At 40.3% G+C, this 22,028-nt stretch overlaps 1 protein-coding gene across 1 annotated transcript in view; it reads left to right on the top strand.

The window, feature by feature from the left end:
- The first annotated feature begins 7,676 nt into the window (after positions 1–7,676).
- Positions 7,677–22,028, top strand: part of CACNB1 (calcium voltage-gated channel auxiliary subunit beta 1) — a 53,659-nt gene continuing 39,307 nt past the window's right edge. The window contains exons 1-2 of the mRNA XM_032238271.1: positions 7,677–7,763; positions 11,791–11,877. Coding sequence (XP_032094162.1) covers positions 7,677–7,763; positions 11,791–11,877 — 174 coding nt within the window. The remainder of the gene's footprint in view (positions 7,764–11,790; positions 11,878–22,028) is intronic.

Raw genomic sequence — 22,028 nt, 5'->3', positions numbered from 1 at the left:
GTGTGGTCAATTTAGCATTAAATTTAGTCCATTAAACAATACACACAAATTATGTAGGAGTGTAATGATCCACTTCAGGAAACTCAGTTTTGCAGCAATTCTTCTCAGCCCCAAGAAACTTACAATAAACAAGTATCTCCCGCCCCTCTCCCCTTTCTCTGTGTCTCTTGTCTCTCTCTTTCTCTTTCCCCCTCTCTCTTTCTCTCTCTCTTCCCTCTCCCCTCTCTCTCTGCCCCGGGGGGGGGGGAGGAACCCCTGAACTGATGCTAGGTGGTGGGAATCTGATTTCCAGAGGCCAAAAAGCGGCACACCAAAGACCAGCTGGCCAGCGGGGAGGCAAGGCAATCCTGTGGTCTCCCCAAAAGTAACACATTTCTTGTCACTTGAAACATGAAGACTAGTCCAGCCAACAGGTGGGTGAGTGGGCAGCCTTTCTCCTCCAATCCACTCCACCTGCAGCACTCTGCTGACCACATGTACAGCCTGTTTTTGCCTCCCTGTGGCCTGTTTTTGGCCTCCCCAGCCTCCGGAAGCACTCTGCCGGCCAACGTTGGCCTTACCTTCCAGTTCCAGCATGTGGGGCTCACAAGGGTAAGTCCTGTGCTTGGCCAAAGGGTGGGAACCAGTGAGTGGCTGGGGCAACGTGGCTGGGGCAGCCTCCTGGTTCTGCACGAGCTGGATTAATGACTTCGGTGGGCCGCGAGCCACAGTTTGAGGACCCATGTTCTAATTTAATGAATGTCAATGGAGATTCTCAGTCACAGTTGTCTCAAAGTTGTCTCTGCTTTTTCAAAAGGCAACTGGACTATGTTTTTTCCTTGAGAAAGAAGATATTTTGCTTCTCATCCAAGAAGCCTCATCAGTTCTGACTGGATGGTGGTGGGGATAGAAGAATTAATTCTGATGCTTCTAATATGCTGCCTTCACTGGAAAAGCTCTTAAAAATTAAAGGAAATGTTCAAATATATGTTCCTTGAAAATAACCCATACTGAACTGTATAGCACCATCAAACATCAGGAACTGACCACAGGAAATATTTAATGACATTCTGTGTTATATCATAAAAGGTATTGTGATATTTTTATGTAAGAATGCTTTGGGACGCCCATTTGGGGTACTTTGTTACATACAATGTTGTTCTATAATGCATTGTTTTGCCCAGTTTAAGGTTACAGATATGAGTTTTAGTAGTACATAATCATAACTGTCATTGTGCCAAGTGAATAAATTGAAGAAAGAGATACATAGAAGAATTACAGAGCGAAGTACAATACCGGTATTATGGCGCAGCAAGGAGTTAATTTTTAGCATGGTCTCCGTCTTTTTCCCCTTAAAAGATTTTAATGTTATAGTTAAAATAAATCAGTGGCAGATTAAATTTATCTTAATAGCTTTCCCTCATTTTCATTTTCCCTCAAAAATCATCAAGAAATAGCAGCATCATTACTATAACAGTTTGCTATATTACTTCAGTAGTGTAGGCTTAGAAGGCTCCAGAGGATTTAAAATAAAAGGGAAATATTGGAGTCACATGTAGAGCAAAAGGTATAGTTGTGGCCCACCAGCAGCCAGCAGATCTAGCAGCAGATTCAGACAATGGCAAGGTTGGGGAGGAACATGGCCCAGTCCTGGAGTCTGGAGAAGGCTCTGATGAGGGCCTGTATCGGAGGCAGAGATGGGCCAGAGCCGTATGGCAGTTATCAGCTGTCTTCAGAGTCTGACATCAGTGAGTCAGACGAACAGCTGGAGCCTTTTCCCAGTGTGTGCATGTGCAGACAAAGGGAACAGTTAAATAACAGGGGTCGACTTGGGAGTGAGGCCACAAGTGGACGATGAATGGCCCCTCCCAGAGGAAATAAAAGAGGAGCAAAAGGGGAATGGAGTTTTCAGGAGACAATTAGTTCGCTTAATTGGTTTGTGACTCTCTGAGACTCCTTGCCAAGTTTTGCAGATATCGGCCTGGCAGCTTTGCAAGCCAGATAATGTCTGTGACTGTAAATCCTCCCTCAAAAGACTTTGCTGGATGTGAATGAGCAGAGTTCACAGCAAATTAATAAAAGGGGTTTTTGTCGGAACAAAGAGTTTGATTCATGATCTTGGGAAGCCTAGGTCAGAACAGGTATGGCCAATTTATCAATTTCTACTAGCAAAAGATGACTTTCAGATATACTGTTCCATGGTGTATTCTAAGAGTTAGCAGGAACAATTAAAAGAATAACAATGCTAAATAAATTGCAGCATTTTCAAAAGCACAGGACAATATACATGAATTCTGGGTTAAATGTGTCCTTTATATTTCTCCTCAGATCTTTCAAAGCCTTATTCTTCTTTCTAACTAGAAAATGCTCTCACCTTTATTTGCTCTATTAGTCTTCACAAATGCTGCAGGCTGAATTTCTTCTCTGTGAACAACTTCTGCACATAATTCCAGAGTCAAAGCCGGCCCACATATATTCAGCAAGGGTGAGCTACCTTCCTGATGGAGTGATTGAAACCTCAGATAAAACTGGGAATTAAATATTTATTAGAGAAAGTCTCACACTTATTCATTCTCTGTCATTGCCAACAGCAGTTATGAAAAGGATTACAAAACCCCAAACAACTTCCCAATGAATTCCAATAAAACATTTACCTTTATTATCAGTGGCTAAGACGCTGAGCTTGTCGATCAGAAGGTTAGCAGTTTGTCGGTTCGAATCTCTGGTGTTGCGTAACAGAGTGAGCTCCCGGTTACTTGTTCCAGCTTCTACCAACCTAGCAGTTCGAAAGCATGTAAAAAATGCAAGAAGAAAAATAAGGGACCAACTGGTGGGAAGGTAACAGCATTCTGTGCACCTTCGGCATTTAGTCATGCCAGCCACATGACCATGGAGACATCTTTGGACAGTGCTGGCTCTTCGGCTTTGAAATGCAGATGAGCACCGCCCCCTAAAGTCGGGAACGACTAGTACATATGTGCAAGGGGAACCTTTACCTTTATCTTGTTGGCAAGAGAGCTATTTTCTACCACCATCACACTTTTTTGTGTAAGTGAATCTTGGAATTTTAGGAGATTGAGTTTCAAAGTTTCTCCTAAAATTATTTAAAAGTCATGCCAAATGTATTTGTATTTGAACTAATTGCTTGCCATAACATCCAGAAAACTGGTTGATTCCATAAACTACAATGAAACAAAACATGTTATTATAATGTGGAAAATATATTAGTAAGTATGTTGGCAATTGGAAATAACTGTTGATATATCTGTAATATAAATCAGAAGTGAACAAAGCTGTATTTGCTATTGTACTATTGTACTCCATACCCAAAAATTAGAAGATAAAATGGATTAAGGAACATGTCCAGCTGGCTTAATGCATTTTCTTCTAGTCTGTGAGGTGATACAAAAGTGTTTCTCCCTGATACTGGAATTTATTCTGCCCCAGTTACAAGGCTAGTGAGTGCTGCCTTGGGGTTTTTGATGTGGGACACATTAAGAAAAAAGATTGGTGGATTTCCTGCAATTACTCTTCCTAACATGAAGAGTCGAGAGAATAGAGAATTGGGCTGGAAACCAATTTTAATAGATTAACAGATTTGGAAGGGACTTTGCATGTCATCTAGTCCGGCTCCCTGCCCAAGCAGGAGACCCTACATCTGTCTCTACTTAGGATTGAACTCATAACCTCCTGATTTAGCCATTTGCCAGAATTCTGATCTGCAGGGTGCAAGGGACTTTCTGTGGATCAGGTGTTGCAGCTCCGGTCCACTTTGTTGGTGATCCAAAGATTATTCCTCAACACTCAGGCTGCCTCACTTTCTCTTGCCTGTTAGTCATTCATACTGTCTTCTTCATTCATCTTTCTCATTCATCACTCCATCACTCACTGTGCTGCCATCATCACTTCATCACTTGCTTTTGCTCCATCGCCTTCAGTACTCCAGTCCTCTCACTCTGTTACTCATCTCATGGCTCTCATTCATTCCATCATCCTCTCTTGCTCCATCAACTCCATTCAATTGGTTTTCTGGATCTTTCTTTTGCTCACTTAACTTTCTCTTCATCCTTCTCTTAGTTTTTCTTTTTGCTATTGCTCACTGTGCTATTCTCTCACATTTTCTGTGCCTCTTGCTGCCTACAACAGGTATGTAGGGATTGGGATTTAAGAACTCTGGTGGATGGACTCTCCTGCTTCAGCCAATGTACAAGCTGCCTATTCATTTAGCCAAACAGATAAAGAACCCACATAATGTCTAAGTGGTGCTTCACATCAGATGACCACAGCAGGCCAAAGCAACTATAGGAACTGAACTGATCTTAGCCTCTGTTCTATCATCTCCCCCAACAAATTCTTAAGCAAAACTAATTGTTCATAAAGCAAACCATATTGGTAAAAGATGGAAAACATTGGATAACTAGGGATAAGATAAGCATAAAGTTACATGGCTGAGTTCTGAGATGCCCTTAAAGAATGGTTAAGAAGGCAGCTTCAAGATGCAGTTAGCGGGGTTTCTAAATGAAACAAGGAATATTTCTTGGCAAAAGAAATAAGTAATTGCAGCAATAGTGGAAACAGGCTAATGGGATTTTAAAAAGATAGAAAATGTTGCACTTACTAATATTATGAGCAAATTTGCAAAGCCAAAATGTGGTATGCTTATTCAATGGCCTCAGTTAAGCAAACTGTGGCTTAGTACAGAGGTGTCCAAACTTGGGAGCTTTAAGATTTGTGGACCTCAACTCCTATGTTGGCTAGGGAATTCTGGGAGCTGAAGTCCACAAGTCTTAAAGTTCCCAAGTTTGGACACCCCTGACTTAGTATATTGGTGGATCAGCCTGTATCTTGTAGTTTCAGTGATTTGAGGATGTTTCTTAAACCAAGCACTACAAAGCTTCTCAAGGGAGAAGAATAAAGTGAGATAGTGGAGAGGTACAGTGACATCTTGTTCAGTGGTGGGATTCAGTTCTTTTTACTACTGGTTCTGGGCGTGGCTTGGTGAGCATGGCTTGGTGGGTGTGGCAGGGATACTGTAAAATCTCCATTGCCTCCCCACTCCAGGGGAAGGTTACTGCAAAATTCCCATTTCCTCCTGATCAGCTGGGACTAGGGAGGCAGAGAAAAGATGGGGGCAGGGCCAGTCAGAGGTGGCATTTACTGGTTCTCCGAACTACTCAAATTTCTGCTACCGGTTCTCCAGAACTGGTCATAACCTGCTGAATACCACCTCTGCTCTTGATGTATATAGGATAATGTTGCTAACCTGTTGCTGACTATCCAGACAATAAGACACAACACTTCTGGAAGGCATTAGTGTGGGAAAAAAATATAGGAGCAACTAGACTGCATCTATATGAATATTCACCTGGAACAAACCTTAAACATGTAACACTACTGATTGTGTTTGAACAACATGATCACTTATAGCTATTTTAACCAAATGGATTTTGTGGATTTGTACAATACCATAAACTAACTATACAGTCTGGGTTCACTCAATAATTTAGACAAAACTGTGGTTCATTAATTTGTGGTTCTGTGTTATTAATGCAACCCTGAATTGGCCCTAACTTTCCACTTTCCAGCCTGTAAAGTTTGCTATTCTATGCTTATAGCTAAGGGGTGTGTGTGTGTGTGTGAGAGAGAAATTATCAGTGTTTAATGATGCATTTGAACAAAATTTAATTCCTAGTCATTTTCTTGGCAACTGTATGGAAGTGCTTTGCCGTGGCCTTTTGCCAGGTAGTAGGTTGACTTCCCAGTATTCCCATTCAGTATTTACCCTGCTTGATTTCAGAGTCTAGTGTTGGAAGAAATGTCCTTCTGGGTTCAGTTCCAAGTGGGGAAAAAGACTGGAAACATGGAGGCTGCTTGGAAAGATAGTTTAATGGTGGACAGGATAACATGGTTTGAGTTCCTGAACAGGATCACATGGCTTGAGCTCTTGAGCAGAACCACACGGCAGGTATTCCTGAGCAAAAAAGGGCAGAGATGCTGAGAGTCCCTGGGTTTTATGCCCTCTCTGGGGCCTCACCTCTCAGTTTCCTGTTCCTGTGTAAGAAATGTATTCTGATTGGTTGTCAGACTCCCAGGCTCGGGGGTCTTAGCTAACTTTGTAGGTTGTGTGCTAGGTTTGGTTGAAACTTGGTGGGTGGTGCAATGAAGGGCAATGAGATGGGGTAGATCTTGGTTATGTAAAATAGGCTGGCTCCGGCCTTAATGGCCCATTAATAAAGGGGGGGGGAGCTATTAAGTTTCCTGCCTAAAAACATGTTTCTTTAGCTCAGGCCTTAAGGGCCCATTGACAAAGATGGGGGTCAGAGTTTCTGCCTCTCTGAGTTTCTACTTCTCTTTTTAGGAGAAATATTCTGCCTTTTTATATTTCTAAAAATATTTTATTTTCTAGGAGAGGGGTGGGTTTTAACTTCCTATACCAGAAAGGACTGGTAATCAGATTTGGCTCTCAGCTACAACCTGAAATCTTCCTGCATGACCCAAATTCTGCAGGATTTTCATCAGAAGATAGAGAGAGTGGGGGGGGGAACTGAGTTGGAAGCAAAATGGTCGTGTCCAGCCTAATGCTAAATCACTGAGGGAGATATTAAAGGTGAATTGACAAAACAAACAGGAGAAAGGTAGCTAGCTATAAACTGGATGGGAAACTGGACAAATTTCTTTCTATCGTGGCTTCCAGGATGGGACAGCAGCAGGTGGACTCTAGAGGATCTTTGTCAGTGTAGGAAGTTATCATCCAGCCCTCTCCCAGAAAAATGAAATATCCTAGGAAATATTGAAAAGGCAGAATATTTCTCTGGATGTGAAAAGAAACATGTTTTAAAAGACAATAGTTGCCTATAGCTTTCTGCCCATCCCCAGCTAATGGGCCATTAAGATGGCCAGGCTAGCCCACTTTACATAATAAAGACTTCTCCTCACTGCAGCTGTAGGGGGAAGGGATATTACTCAACTGACCACAAGGCAACTGAGAACTCATCACAGCCTAGAGAGTAGCCCCCTGCATGGCACCATGGGAGTCTGATAACTAATCAGAATACATTTCTTACACAGGAACAGGAAACAGAGAGGTGGGACTGAACAGGGTATAAAAGCCTAGCAAGCCCCTTCCTCAGCCCTTCTCTCTTCTTCTCCATCAACATTGAAACATGTGATCACCTTTTCTGGTCAGGGCTCAAGCCATGTGGCCCTGTCCAACAATAAACCATCTTTCCAAGCAGCCTCCATGTCTCCAGTGTCTTCTTCCCCACTTGGAGCTGAACTCAGAAGGACATTTCTTTCAACATCAGGAAGCTAAGCTAGATGTGAGACCATTGACAGGAGCTTCCATCTTCCCCTCCCCTCCCCGCCATCTGCTCGGCCCCACTTTGGCTAAAACCACACCCACCCCTTCTTCCCCTGGGGAGCTGAAGGCAGCAGTCAGCCCTTGCCAGTTGCCAGGAAGCGCTCGTAGGCGATGCCCTATGATTGGAACGCTGGGCTCATCCATCACGGCGGCGGCGGCGGCGGCGCGCGCGTAGGGGGGCCTGCTTGCTCATCTTAGCCGTCAGGAGGGCCATGCCGAGGCTACGGGTTTGAGGAGGCTGGTGGTCAGCTCCTTGGGCAGGCGAAAGGCGACCTCAATCTTCCCTGGCTTTCACCATGAGTCCGGCGTGAGCTCAGCCGATAGCACAGGCGTCTCCATGGTGCAGGACAGCGGCATGTCACGCACACCTTACAGCTCCAGCCAAGACATCCAAATGGAGGTCTTAGACAACCCTGGCCTCCAGGTGCGTAACCGCCAGCCCGCTCTTCAGTCGGCTGCACCGGTCGGACGCCTTGCAGTCCATTAGGCGGAGGACAGCTTGGTTGTGATGTGGGAAACTTTGGACGTGGAGATCGTGTCCGAAGGAAAGGAGGGGCGGGGAGAAAATCAGAAGAACCGCGGCGGCGGCGGCGGGAGAAACAGGGAATAGAAAGATCCAATGGATGCGACCGGGGGGTGGGGGGTCTTGCAAGACTCAACGTGGGTTGATGCACCCACATTCTGAGCTGAATTATTTCCTCTAAACCCACCCACCCCCAAAAAATCTAGCACGTAACTGAGAGAAATGTTTTGCTGGAAGAGGATGGGGTGGAAGGACACATTGTCGGTTTCTATTGATCGTCTCTACTGCCTCTGATCTTGAATTGCCGGCCACCCAGGAATGTCAGGCTCTTTGAGATTGGTGCTAAGGTGCAATCCACTGAGTAGGACAAAAGGGGGTGCAGGGACGGCTGGTATGGGGGGCTTGGGCTAGCTAGCCAGTCGGTCCGGTGAGAAGTGTCGCTCAGCTTCAGGCCCTTTTCTTCTCCCTTGCGATCCTGTCCAAAGCCAACTGCGGGCGGCGGCACTTTCCGACCAGACTGAAAGTGGGGAATCGCCCTGTCTGAGTCCTTGAGTTTCACAAGGAGGGGAAGATATACAAGATCTTGTGTTTGTTCCTTTTCATGTTTTCTTAGCACTTCCTCTCCCTTCCATCCCCAATACTCAATCTCCATACAAATTTGTTAAGAGTAAGGTGGTAATAGAAGAAGCTCCTCAGGCTGATTCCAAGAAGGGCTTTTTGAAGTGCATCAGCCTTTGATTACTAGTGCATCTTTCCAGATGTGTCAGAATTTCCAGCCAGTTGTGATCAGGAAAGTACCTGAGAATTAAATGACCACCATTGTTTGCTACTGAAGTTCAGATGTTTCCTCTGGCTCAAATAGAAACTCGAATAGAAATCAAGACTAATGGATTCAGGATTGGTAATGATCTCCCCAGTTGATGTGGGAAAATATTTATAGGGGTCTCAAAAAAGATAATTAATTATATATCTAGCTATGGAGAAAACCCTGGAACTTTGTAATAAAGGTTTTCTCCCCTCCTACGCTTCTTCAGCTACTTTAGCCAGGAAATTGATGAATCTAAGAACAAGTTTCAGATAGATAAGAATTGACAGAATGATGGAAATATCTTTGATCTTTCAGGATAGAACAAGATGCATGGATGAAATATTCTAATTTGTGGGGAAATGATCTTTGATCTTTCAGGATAGAACAAGATGCATGGATGAAATATCCTAATTTGTGGGGAAATGATTTGATTGCACTGTTCATCCTTTTCGATGTTAGACTGTTCCCATAATCTTATACTCCTGTGTTTTAACTTTTCCAAGCAAGGAGTTCCTAATAGTTACAGCATAATGACACCATATTGACTTTGCTTAATGTTTGTTTAGCTGCTAATTTTAGCTATAAGAGCTCCCCAAACAATATTTACTGGATGGATTATTGGAAAATGGGTGGTGTTTTTATTTGCCAGCACTTTTTAAAGGGATAAATTATTGGCCCGGACTAGAAATAAGGGATTCTCAGAAACTGCTGTGCCTTATGGTTTTGATGAGCAAAAGAGAGAAGAGAAATTTTGAATATTAATAAATCTAGACAAGCAGTGGGAACTGGCAGATGCCAATGTACTCCTTATTATGATGTATGTGGATAATGAGAGAATAGAACTCAGTGGCAGAATGTTTTAAAAGACGAGGTTGAGCTTCATGTGTCCTTTGATATGATCCCAATGATAGAAAATATCAGGTTTTTTTGTGCTCACTTATGAACATCAGGAGTTTTAAAACATTTCAAGATAAAGGTAGATCTTAGCAGAAGGAGAAGGAAGAGAGACAGAGAGAGATCAAGTTGATAAGGAAGTAGCAGCTCCAATGCTCTCACTTAAAGAAAGAATCAAATGGAATGTAAGATGCTATTTTAGATTTTTCTGTGATGGATGAATATGTGGTCCTTTGCAAGATGAACCTCATGCACCTCATGAACCTACTAAGCCATGCTAGATTGAGTATATGTGAGGTGGTAGTGGGCTCTTTGGAGCTAAAACATCTTCTGGCAATTCTTTTGTCCTGCTCTTCATGGTCCTCCATGTGTTGGATCCTGACTGCGTCTTGCAGCTATGAGTGACGCACGTGCCTGATTTAGAACAGGGAGAGGAAAAGCCTAAAAATACCAGCCTCATCTCTGCCTTCTTTTCCTGCCCTGCTTGGCCTTAGAACTACGAGAACCATGTCTGTGGGGGGTCTAATAACAATGGGTTTCTCCTCAACCAGCTGTCCTATCTCTCTCTCTAGAGACATGCTTGTGAAGTGTCTGGCTCATTCCTGGTCTACTCCCCCTCCCCCCTTCTCAGGATCAGTGCAAAGGGTTGGTTCATGGGGGAGGGAACATTCTCCCTCGGGATATGGACGGAGGCATGATTCTTAGAAGCAGGTGAAGGAAAGAAGCTTAAATTGATATCCTCTCTCCTAAAAAAGGAACTTGGTGTTGCTAGCTTGCTATGAAAAGAAAAAGCCACAGGTTATAACTGTAGCGAGAGTAAGAATTCACTAACCAGCAAATATATTGAATTAAGCAAGGTGTCTTCCTGCTTATGGTTACATGGGTGGAGGGAGAGGAGCCCACTTTTTCTTTTTACTTTTAGTAGAACTTCTTAATTTTCTTAAATGAAAATTGCACTAAATCCCCCTGCTCAATAATCTTCTGATTGGATTATGTCATCTAAAATGTAATATTGATCTTCAAATGCTCAGAAAATTATTCACGATCCTCTCAGTAGGCTTTCCCACAGCCTTGATAAATCAGCTTTGATTTGGATGATCCAGACTGAATTTTAAAAAAGGCTCATGGTTAAGGAGCATGGACACTTGACAATTCACAGCTCTTAAACTGGATTAGGTATCTGGTTGATATAATTTGAAAAACAATAAACTATCAATGTTTCTCTCTCAGCTTGGAAAAAAAGTGAGGAATGTTGGTTATGATAATTGGGCCAATTCTTCCTAATTTTTCCTAAAGAAGGCACCATGGTGGAATTTTTCCTAAACTACTCTATTGACCAACAAGAACAAAAGTAAATATGGCAATTGCAACCCTTACAACAAAGTCCCACCCTTTGTATGTGTTGCATATGTGACAGAATTTTATAGTCCAATCAAGCCAATAAAGGATTCTCCCGTTGTAGAATTCCTGCTATAATGCATCTAAAAAAGCATGTGTTTTTCTACAATAGTTCTTTTTCAAATTACAATCTATTGCAAAGCCTTGGCATGTGGAACAACACTGTTAGGCTCAAAATTTTGTGCCTTGTTGAAGTGCTTACTTGTGTGAATTTAGGGACCTGACTTGTGTGTATCAAAACAAAAGCAATGAAATGGTGGCACGCATCATTAAGGTATTTACACTTCAAAAAATTTGATTTTTTTTTTAATGCGCTTCTGATTTGCATTTTTGCTTTACATGCAAGAGAGGTAGTAGCATTGTAACAGACCTTTGTGACAGCATTTACATAGCACAGTTTGTTTAGTGAGGAGATTGCCATGCTATTGGGGTTTGTGAATCATGACATGATTTAGTGTTATTTGTGAATCAGGTCACTGTGTCTTGTTCAAAAACAAGTAAATTTGGGTGAAACAACATGTTTTCTGCAGCATGTAATGGCACCTGCAGCATGCATTCTCTGAAGAACTCTAGCATTCTCGCTGAGGAATTCTTGGAGTTGAAATCCACACAACTTAGTTACCACAGTTGAGAAACATTGAGTTAAAGAATATGGAACACATTTTTCAACTATCTGAAGATGGGGTCTATATTATCCCTCTGCTGGATTAGAGTATAGCTTTACTGCAGCATTATTTGTATCCACACTTTTGGTAACCTACTTTACCTATTTGTGTATGTTTTTCTGAATTCATGCTACTATTGACCTTTGTATGTTTTTCCAACTAGGGGAAGTATAGCAAAAGGAAGAACCGCTTCAAACGCTCTGATGGCAGCACCTCTTCTGACACAACGTCAAACAGCTTCGTTAGGCAGGTAAGAGCAACCAAAAAAGAGAGCATGAATTATGCTTGAAAGGAAGATGGGCAGGGGACAACTACTAAATTCATGACTTAGAAATTAAAAACTTGGGTTGATGTCATACTAAACTGCAGTTTGCTGTCTTTCTGACTTGCCTTCCACCCAGTTTTGAATCCTGTCAACTGCATGGACTAGTTCCTTGCATTGGTGAAATAATTTGCCATGGCTTATATTAGAACTCCTTGGTGCTTTTACTATTACACTAAAGAGTTCTCTTGTTTAAATATATATTCTTAAATTATGAACTTCATGCTTGGCCATAAGGTATTTCTAAATTCAGTCGGGGGAGCTTTTCCTCACTTGCACCTAGCCATGGCACAAACAAATCTTAGCAATGTTTTTCTGCTATGTCCCCATGAGATTGCTCCACCTCCAGGGCCGTCTGCAGGATGTGGTCAAAAAAGTCAAGATGGCAGTCACAACACTGATTAAAGATCCACCTGCTTTTTATGTACAACACAACATGGCCACCACCTTGACTTTTTTGATCACACTCCCTGAAAATCTATCAGCCCAGCCCAACTTGAGCAAGCAAGTTTAGACTATTTTCAGCTATAATAGTTTTTAATCCCCACCACCCTTTTCAAGCATTCTCCAAAGACACCTCAAGGAAAGTGAAGTAAGTTTATCTAATGGATCATCTCTTGCCAGTCACATCTACCCGACCCATCAGAATGGGGAGATAGGGAATGTTGTGGGCCTCATCCCTGAGGGAGATATACCTGGTGGGACCCAGAAGAAGGATCTTTTCCGTGGTGGCTCCCTCTCTCTGAAACACCGTCTCCCAAGAAATTAGACTCTAACACTCTTCCGGAAGGCACTGAAGACCTAGTTCTGCTAGTGGGCCTGGGGAACCCAGAGTGGGTTGGAACCTGTTAAATGGCTCGTGTGATCTGCTGTCACCTGGGCAGTGGATGGGTGGAAGGTGGGGGATGCTTTTGTTGTACTATATTAATTTATTTGATTCTTTTTGTTAGTTTTTATTGTTTTAAATGTGGTTTTGTATTTTGTAAGCTGCCTTAAGTTGCTCTGGGTGAATAGGCGGCAATATAAATTCAATAAATAAACAAACAAACACAAACCCAGTGGCTGAAACAGAGGCAATGATGACCAAATTAAAGGATCAACCATCGGGACAGCAAATTTTACGCTGATTGAAAATGTTAGCCTAGATTAGTTTTCTGTTGACTCGAAGACAGGTAAACAGCCCTTCAACTCAAAAATGTGGAAAGCCCATGGCTTAATATATTTTCAAAGCATTTCCCAACAACAATGAGTTCTAGGTGGATAGTCTTCACTCCCAGAATTCCACAGCCATAACCATAACCATTGCTGAGAATGTATGGATATCCAGTCTCCCAGAACTTCCCACTGGTGGAAACAATACTCTTCTTAATAATGTACTTTAATTTCAGAATTCACATATTTCTGAGATTTCTTTTCCACCTATCAACAACTTTTTTATTACCAGGTTGCCATTTTCTTCACTTGTACATGTGCAGCTCAAAGAAGAAGAAATAAAAGGGGAATTTCAGTGTGGGGAAGAAATTGGGTTTCAGTAATTTCTTCCTTGGTGTAGAGGTTTTATGCTCCTCCATCTGTTTGCTGAACTTTTTATTTGTTTCCTTTCTATTTCTCACCTGTTTTTAAAATATTGCCAAAAAGTCAAAGTCTCTAAAGTTCGGGGGAAAATAAAATGATGAGACATTTATTGTATCCTTTCTTTTTCATTTCCAAGATGTAAATCTACAATTTATTTTCCTACTCTTGTTTCCACTTCTTCTAAAGAGGAATCAGTTTTTTCCCCATACACTACATTTCTTTTTGCAACTATAAGTCCATACTTTTTCCGATGTGAAGTAATAATGTGCTTGAGAAAAATCCCTACTGAAAATCAAAAGTTGGTTTTTGTATTTGGGAACACTATCTAAAGCAAGGGTGTCAAACTCACATTGTCAAGGTGGCATCATTTGATGTATTGGGACTTCCCCTCCTTCGCTAAACTGGGTGTAGGGCGTGGCCAGCATGTGGCCCATCTGGCCCACAGGCCAGGAATTTGACAGCCCTGGCCTAAAACATACTCCTAGGTCTCTTTTCATAAAGTGGTCTGAAAATAAAGCTGCAGCAGATGGTAGTTGGGAATATGGACTGTAATCCTCTATTTATGGACATGGGAGAAAGTCGCTCTGACTGAACAGCAATAATTCTTAAATAACTATAAAATTTGGATCTATGAAATGAAACCCTTCAAATGAAACAAACAAAAAGAAAGTTATTATATTTATGTAGTTACTTACCAAGCACATCTAAATTATATTAAAGTAATCAAAAAATATTTATAATCACCAAGACATGTTACAACCTTTGACCCCCTAATGCCTGGAAATTGAAAGGTGAAAGATTTGACACACCCTCAACTGTCCCTTCAGTATATGAAGGTTCTAAATGACTGAAGCAACAGAGGCAGAGGAAAAAGTATTCTATGTTGAAATGATGAACAAAGAGTTGGGTCATTCATGATGATAAGCCAAATACAGTTATCTGCTGAGTTCCTAAACTATGCTGGAGAGGAGACACGTTTCAAGGTTTTCAGGATGAAACTTTGTTAAGCTTGCTATAGGACATGCTGTAATTCTAATGTGTTTTCTACCTTAGAAAGGTGAAAAATATCACAATTTTGAAGCAGTAGCAGCATTCTGTGGCTTGAAGAAGCTTCAGTGAGTTGATTATAAATTTGCCACTCATGTATTATGACAAGTTTCCATTGGTTTATCCAAATAGGATGCTCGCATTTCCAGATGTCACATCAATACTTAGAATGAAACCTTGCTCTAAAAGATGTTTGTGAGGATTGGGTTCCTGTTATTCTTGAAAGTGTGAGGATTCTGTGTTTCAGATGATAAAACTTAAGGCCAGTGATGTCATTTATATAACACAAGTTACTACAGAATTTTGTCTAATGCAGAGGAACTCCATTCAGTTGAGCTCTGGAACATCTAGATTTCCAGGTCACGTTATTGTCATCGATTAGGTGAATGCTTTGGCAGTATCCCACAAAATGACATAACCCAGTTCCTGTATTTATTTAATATATATCATTCTGTGAAGCTGTATTTAAGGACCACTTAAAATATTTTTTAAAAAATTTCATCAAACTTTGTTATAAACATCACAAGGGCATGATCTAAAAGAGTGATAGCATTTTTATTACATGTATCAGCTTAAGAAAACAACATATGAGATATAGGGAATTAACCTACATGGAAATAGTAAATTCATATCTAAAGAAAATGTATGTAGCATATTTCCTGCACTGTATATACATTTTTTAATATATACATATACATATACATATACATATATATATACACACACACACACATATGCATACACACACACACACACACACGAAAATATGAGGAAGCTCACACTATGTGGCAGAGATTCTTCAGCTATAAGGAAAGAAAAACTTCTATCTAGCTCTTTGGGCAAAGCTAATACTTCATATTTTAGAGCTCTACAAAGAAGAACTAGTTGTTTTTTCTTTGCTTGCTCAGAATCCCAATAACAAACACATTGGACTGATGGGAATGTGCTTCCAGAAACAATAATTTATTCTGAAGTAACTTATTAGCCTTCAATGAACTAGTTATAGATTTACCTTTTTTTTTTTTCCAGCTGAGATAACTTTATTCTCGGTCATGTCCAAACTGGAGTGTAAAATATTTACAGTGTTATAATAGCTTTTATCTCCTCACCCATCTAAAATAATGTTGCCATTGTAAAATTCACCAACATCATTGTTGTCTTATGGGGAAGATGAGATTGATATTTTCTTGAGCACTTGCTAAACAAGCAACAAATATATCCTATATGATAATCAGAGCAGAACAAAATTATCTATTTCTGATTTTGGAGAATGCCCGCTTGTCAAAATATACTAACATCTTGGTTTAATGTTACTTGTTGTTAGAAGATATGAATGTGCACAGAAAGTTGGTTCACCTAATTCACTAAGCAAACCATTAAGCAAGCCTGTGGTTTTGTTTGTGTGTAACACAAAACTGTAAATCAGGATTTGCAATCCATAGTGATGCTCAGTCAAACCCAGTTAAATTGCATTATAGTACTGCTTTGTATGATTCAGACACTTATTTTTTTTTGATAAGTGATGATGGTTGTATACACCCTCACCCTCTGAGATCAAAGAAACAGCATTTGCACTTCTCCACTACAATATTTTTGTTGTTCATGTTTGTCTGTTTCAGCTGCTTTGTCAGTTTCTTGCCTTAGCAAATAAAAAATAAACAGAAAACATTCCTTCTATTGCACAGGGAAGCAATGAGGTTGCTATAGCAATTCTCCATCTGCTGAGTGTCTGGAAGGACAGAAGTGAAGCATCTATCAAAGCATTTATAAAGCAAATAGGAGAAACATATTTCAATTTACATTTAGCCCTGGCTCTGGAATAGAAATTGCCTGGTTCACCCTAAGAAGGTCTTTGTTTATGAAGGCAGAGACAAGGGATAAAAGAATGCAACGTTGTGGATAGGACTAAAATCAAATAAATAGAATAATAACAAATTGTAACCTGACCTATTCTAAACATTTTGAACAGAGAGCAATGTTAAAATCAGGAAATATGGACAAGTACTGAAAAAATCAATTAATCACTTGACCCTCAAAAGTTAATTTAAATCCTGCCTATGGTTATTTTAAAAGATTACAAGTAAAAGAATAAGAAATCTAATTTATTGGAAAAATATCAAATGAGCTCTGCTGCTGATGGCAACTAATTCAGCAATTTTAATGGAATTTTGTCTCATTGGTTCATGAGAGGGGAGCAGCTGTAGTCCTCCAGACTTCACCTCCCATCAGCCTATATTCCTGGCTATGTTGGTTGGGACTGGTAAGGATTGGAGACCAACAGCCTTCTTTTAAGGGGCCACCAATTCTTTAATCTTTAAAGGGCCACAAATTCTCCAATCTTGCTCCATTCATCTGTTTGATGAATGAAAGCAGGAATATGCTGAGTTTCAGATAAGCCCAACATAGCTGTTTTAAAATGAGGTCAAGTGAGAAAAATAGAGGGAAGTAGATTTTTGAGCATCCTGTTCCTTCAGTTTGTTTTTTACTGGGTTAGGTATTCTATAAGTCAACGTTGTACATTTGATATTATAAGCCTCTGTACTCCACATAGACATACATCATGCACATGAACTTTGTTTTGAATGTGTGAATGAAAAAAAACAAAGAAATGGAAGAAGAGGGAGAGGGAGAGCATCAGTGACCTAGACTTGCATTGCCATAGTGATGACGAAGGAGGCAGTTGCTATGGAGGAGATCCCTAAGCGATCCTTCAGCACAGCACCAGCACATGTTTAAAAGCTATCATGCTATGCAAGCCCTTTATTTACAGCAGAGGTACTTTGTGGTACAGAGTATCACAATAAGTCCAGGCTTAGAGAACTGGGCACAAATCATGGCAAAAAGTTATTTTAGAATCTTAGCAAGGGGCTGTTAGTCTTAGAGTGAGCAGTTTGAATAAGTGGAAACAGTGAAGGTCAAGCTTGTTTGGAGAAGAATTACAAATTTCTTGTCTGAAAAACGTGCAGCAGGAGAAACCAAATGTCCTCTCTTAGTCAGAGGAGTGGGGGGGGGGGAAGACTGTGTAAACCTGGATCCCAAATTAGCAATTCAGAGCTCACCAGTACATTCTGCAAAAGGGAAGGCTTCTTCTTCCCCCATCCCAACCCTACCTTCCATATCTTGTTGATTGTAGACTATGGGGAAGTAATTGGGAGAACAATGTGTGGAGTCCAATGAGGGATGCTTGATATTAAGGAGATTTGGGTTTAGACACATCATTATTTTTTCTTCTTCATGATATCCTCAGGCTAGTAGATTGATTGAATGAACCAAACCAGTGTGGTTTATTTATGAGTTATGGTTAGTATGCTGTTTAAACTTTAGCCAAGCATGGGTTGTTCAATAAGTAAATCACAACTTAATGCAGAGATATACATCTGTGGATTCCATTTCAGTTTTTCAAATCTTCGTATCCTCAGAGCCCTAAAAAACCAGACTGATGGTTTCTGCCTATTTCTGGTAGGAAATAGAAAAAGATTATAATAAATTGTACATATACACACAGAGAGAAATATGCACACAAAAACACATGCGTGCACATACACTATTACTCATGAAAAATATTTTAAATAAAACAATGTAAATCCTGAAATAAACATAGCAATATAATTGTAAAAAAACATTAAAAAGTATCCACACTATCTTATCTGCTTACATGATACCTCTTCATCTATTCTGAAGCTTACAGCCACATCCTGTACCCATGAGCTACCCAGAATAATTTAATGTGTGAATATATTCACTGTGTGTATATTGCATTTGGATTTATTTTTCAGCAAAATTCCCTATAGCACCACTAATTATAGCTACAGTAAGAATGTGTGCTGCCCTTAGCTCCTTGTCAGAAAATTTGGATGCCACATAATTATATGGATAAAAATCTGAAATAGAGATTCAGTCATTTACAGGAAAAGGGTCAAGGAAGCAGTGTTTGTAAGATGCAGAATTACCTGTATCAACAAAATCTTAGGGGAGTGTATGACATTAAGAAATATCATACAAAGGTTAAATCATTTTAAAATGTTTGTAAGGAGCAATGATGACAAGAAGAGCTTGTACTCATAAAGAAAAGCATAATACTCTGTTGGATTGTATATGTGGGTCCTTAATATGCACACATTTTCTATATTGATGTGCAACCAACTCATTTTTTCCACAGATGAGGTACAGAAGATTTCTAATTCTTCATTCAAATGCATTTGTTTTTAACGGTGTTTTCAATACAACTGTTAAAGCAGTTGCGTCATATTGTAGATTTGAAGTTGCATCATATTTTAGGCCTGCAAGAAGACATGTGTAAATTAATGAATAACAGACGTGCTGTTCTTGTATTTGTGCATAATCCAGAGAACTAATTCTGAATTACTTTCACTGAGTGCATAGCTAATTGATTAGATTAAGGAAAGCCCAAATGCTCCCACCACATCCTGCCTGAGTAATTGTAACATTTGGTCCCACTATTTCAGAAAACAGAAATTCTTAAATTTCAGGACTCATTGTAATACTAAATTCTAATTCTCCCCAAATGTAAAGTTGTTGTAACACTGCATGAGCACTGGATAAGTATATTATGTGGACCCAGCCATTTTGATTTGTAAAACATGATTTATAATATAGAAATTGTGGAATCTAATGACTTGTAGTTTATCCAATAAACTAAAGTTAAGGAAACAAAATGATTTGTAATATAATGGCTCGATGTGGAAGCAAATTAGACAATCAGCTATAATACATTGTAAGCAAATATACTGGAAGATATATTTGGATATACTTCATCACTTGTAAGAAAAAAAAAAGAATGAGGGGTTGTTTCTGCCACTGTTTTAGAGGAGAAGTGGAGTGTAGAAGTTCATTTCTTGGCTACATCAAGAGTCTTTAGCTCTCCATCAAGGGGGCAGGCATAGCCGCAAAGAAAGAAGCAGTGAGAACTGAAAATAAATATCCCATTGCTTCTACTGTTTGATTAGTTTCTTATTAATTTCCCAGTATTTCCTACAGTGGGGGTTGGTGTGGTGTAAAATATATTCTTATCTCAGAGCTTCACCTACTCTGCCTCCCCCCACCCCAAAGCTGCTCTTTTCTTAGAGTATTTTATTACTACCTGCTAGCTTTTCTTTGCCTCTTTCAAGTACAGCCAATAGTGCATTCAGAAAGCTTAGAGGTTAAAATGACTTCATTCACTAGTAGAAGAATGAGGATGGATCACATTGACTTGAACTGTTATGTTGGTGTAGTTTGAATCATTCTTTTTAGGCTAATAAAAAACCTCCAGGTATGAGCATGATAGATAAATTACAACTTTATATAAAGTGAGCTATCTGAGAAAGATCTTAAATACATGGAATTGAGATTGGAATACTGGATTTAAAAGCAATTAAGGAGTCCTCCATACAGGAATTTGAAATGATACAGTAGTATCATGAATGAAGTCCATTTTCTTCCACTTTGGCTGAAGCTGAAGCTCCATGGAACATTGAGGTTACCTCCATAAATGGTAATTTCCATTAGCATTTTCTCCTAATTTCCAACCTACCTGTAGCTGGAAAATCTCTGGAACACTATGTGAATCTTTTTTTTTTTTTTTGCAGACCGACTTGTTTTCTTCTTCTTTTGTTACAAAACCAAACTTGCTGGAGTACTGGCAGCCTATGAGTGTTCTCTGTTGATCCGTTGGAGGAATCCTAGTCTACTCAGAAAGAATTCTCAATAACTGAGCAAATATTCACATTATAGCATAATCTGTTTTTTGGGTGGCTGGAACAGTAGCAAAGGAAACTTTATGGATTTATAAAAGTCCTCTATCTAGAACTGGCTTCAAATGACCTGTTCAAATTCTTCACTACATTTCTCTATATATTAATCAAATTTGTATGGCTGCCCATTTCACAGAAAATGCTGAGGAAAAAAATAATGCATAGAGGAATGTTAATAATAAAGGAGTGACCTCATGAGATCACCATCTCTTGGAGGTTTGAGGGCTGCTGGAATAACCAGATTTTTAGGGACCTTAGGGAGGGATGCGATGTCTCAGTGTCTAAGCCATTGAGCTTGTCGATCAGAAAGGTCGGCAATTCAGCGGTTCGAATCCCTAGTGCTGCATAATGGAGTGAGCTCCAGTTACTTGTCCCAGCTTCTGCCAACCTAGCAGTTCGAAAGCATGTAAAAAATGCAAGTAGAAAAATAGGGACCACCTTTGTTGGGAAGATAACAGCACTCAATGCGCCTTCGGTGTTTAGTCATGCCGGCCACATGACAACGGAGACGTCTTCAGACAGTGCTGGCTCTTGGGCTTTGAAATGGAGATGAGCACTGCCCTCTAGAGTCGGGAATGAATAGCATGTATGTGCGAGGGGAACCTTTACCTTTAGGTAGGTGAGGAGTGATGAGACCTACTTTACCTCAGGGGAGAGAAGATTTTATAATACAGACACCATAGCAAAAAAGGGCCATCACATTGCATCCACCAAACGTAGCATTCTCAATGTTGAAATTGGTAACATATCCATTCTCCATCCATGTCCCTCAAATAACCCGGTCCCATACCATGTAAGGTTTTAAAGGTCAATACCTTGAATTGCATCTGGAAACAAACTGGCAGCAAATGCAGCTTGTGTAGCAGAGGTATAACAGGTGGTCTACCAGAAACACACATAACTTCTTGCACTGTTGCATTTTACATCAGCTTAACTTTCTGCATACATTTCCAGGGAAGCCTCATGTTTTATGGGCAAAACATTGGTGGAAGATTGTACAAGGAAGAAGAACTTCTTCAATGATTTCTTAATGACAAGCCTCCTCCTTTGTGATCATAGTAGCATCATTGCTGAAAACCCCCCAAAAGATAATGCTGTGGTCACAACTGCAGACAAAAACAGGGATATTCTTAATTAACTTAAATGCAAATGCAATTGTACTTCAGTCCTGAAAATATGTCTCAAATTGTCCTATTCCTTGGAATAATTATAATATATATAATTGTGTGTGTGAGAGTGTGTATACATATATACATCATACATGTAGTCTAATCCTGTAATATATACCACTTGATTGCCATATTCTCCACAAGATGATGCTCTTTCCTGCTTTTTAAATTACCCCTCATTTTAGCCTGGCCATCAGCTAGAATGACTTTGGCCTAGCCTCACACGCCCACCCACTTGCTGGGATGTCCAGTCCCTGGTCTAAATATACCACAGCTGTTTGCTAATGTAGCAGAATGTTTGTAACCTGAGATCCCAGGAATCAGGCAGAGGCACCTTTGTCCACATATCACCAGGCCTAGGCAGCATGGAGACGCCCAGCAGCAAAGACCCCAGACCCGTTTTGGTGAGCACTTCTGTCTCTTAGCCTTACCTGGCCTCATGGGAAAACACCCCTTTTCCATAGCCTTCCACCCACCCACCCCGTCATTAATGTGGCTCCCAACCTAATTTTGGGTTTTTAAGCTCAGAATAGAC

This window comes from Thamnophis elegans, chromosome Z (genome assembly GCF_009769535.1).
Source record: "Thamnophis elegans isolate rThaEle1 chromosome Z, rThaEle1.pri, whole genome shotgun sequence".
In the NCBI taxonomy this organism is placed as follows: Eukaryota; Metazoa; Chordata; class Lepidosauria; order Squamata; family Colubridae; genus Thamnophis; species Thamnophis elegans.
This window is presented reverse-complemented; position numbering and strand designations above follow the sequence as displayed.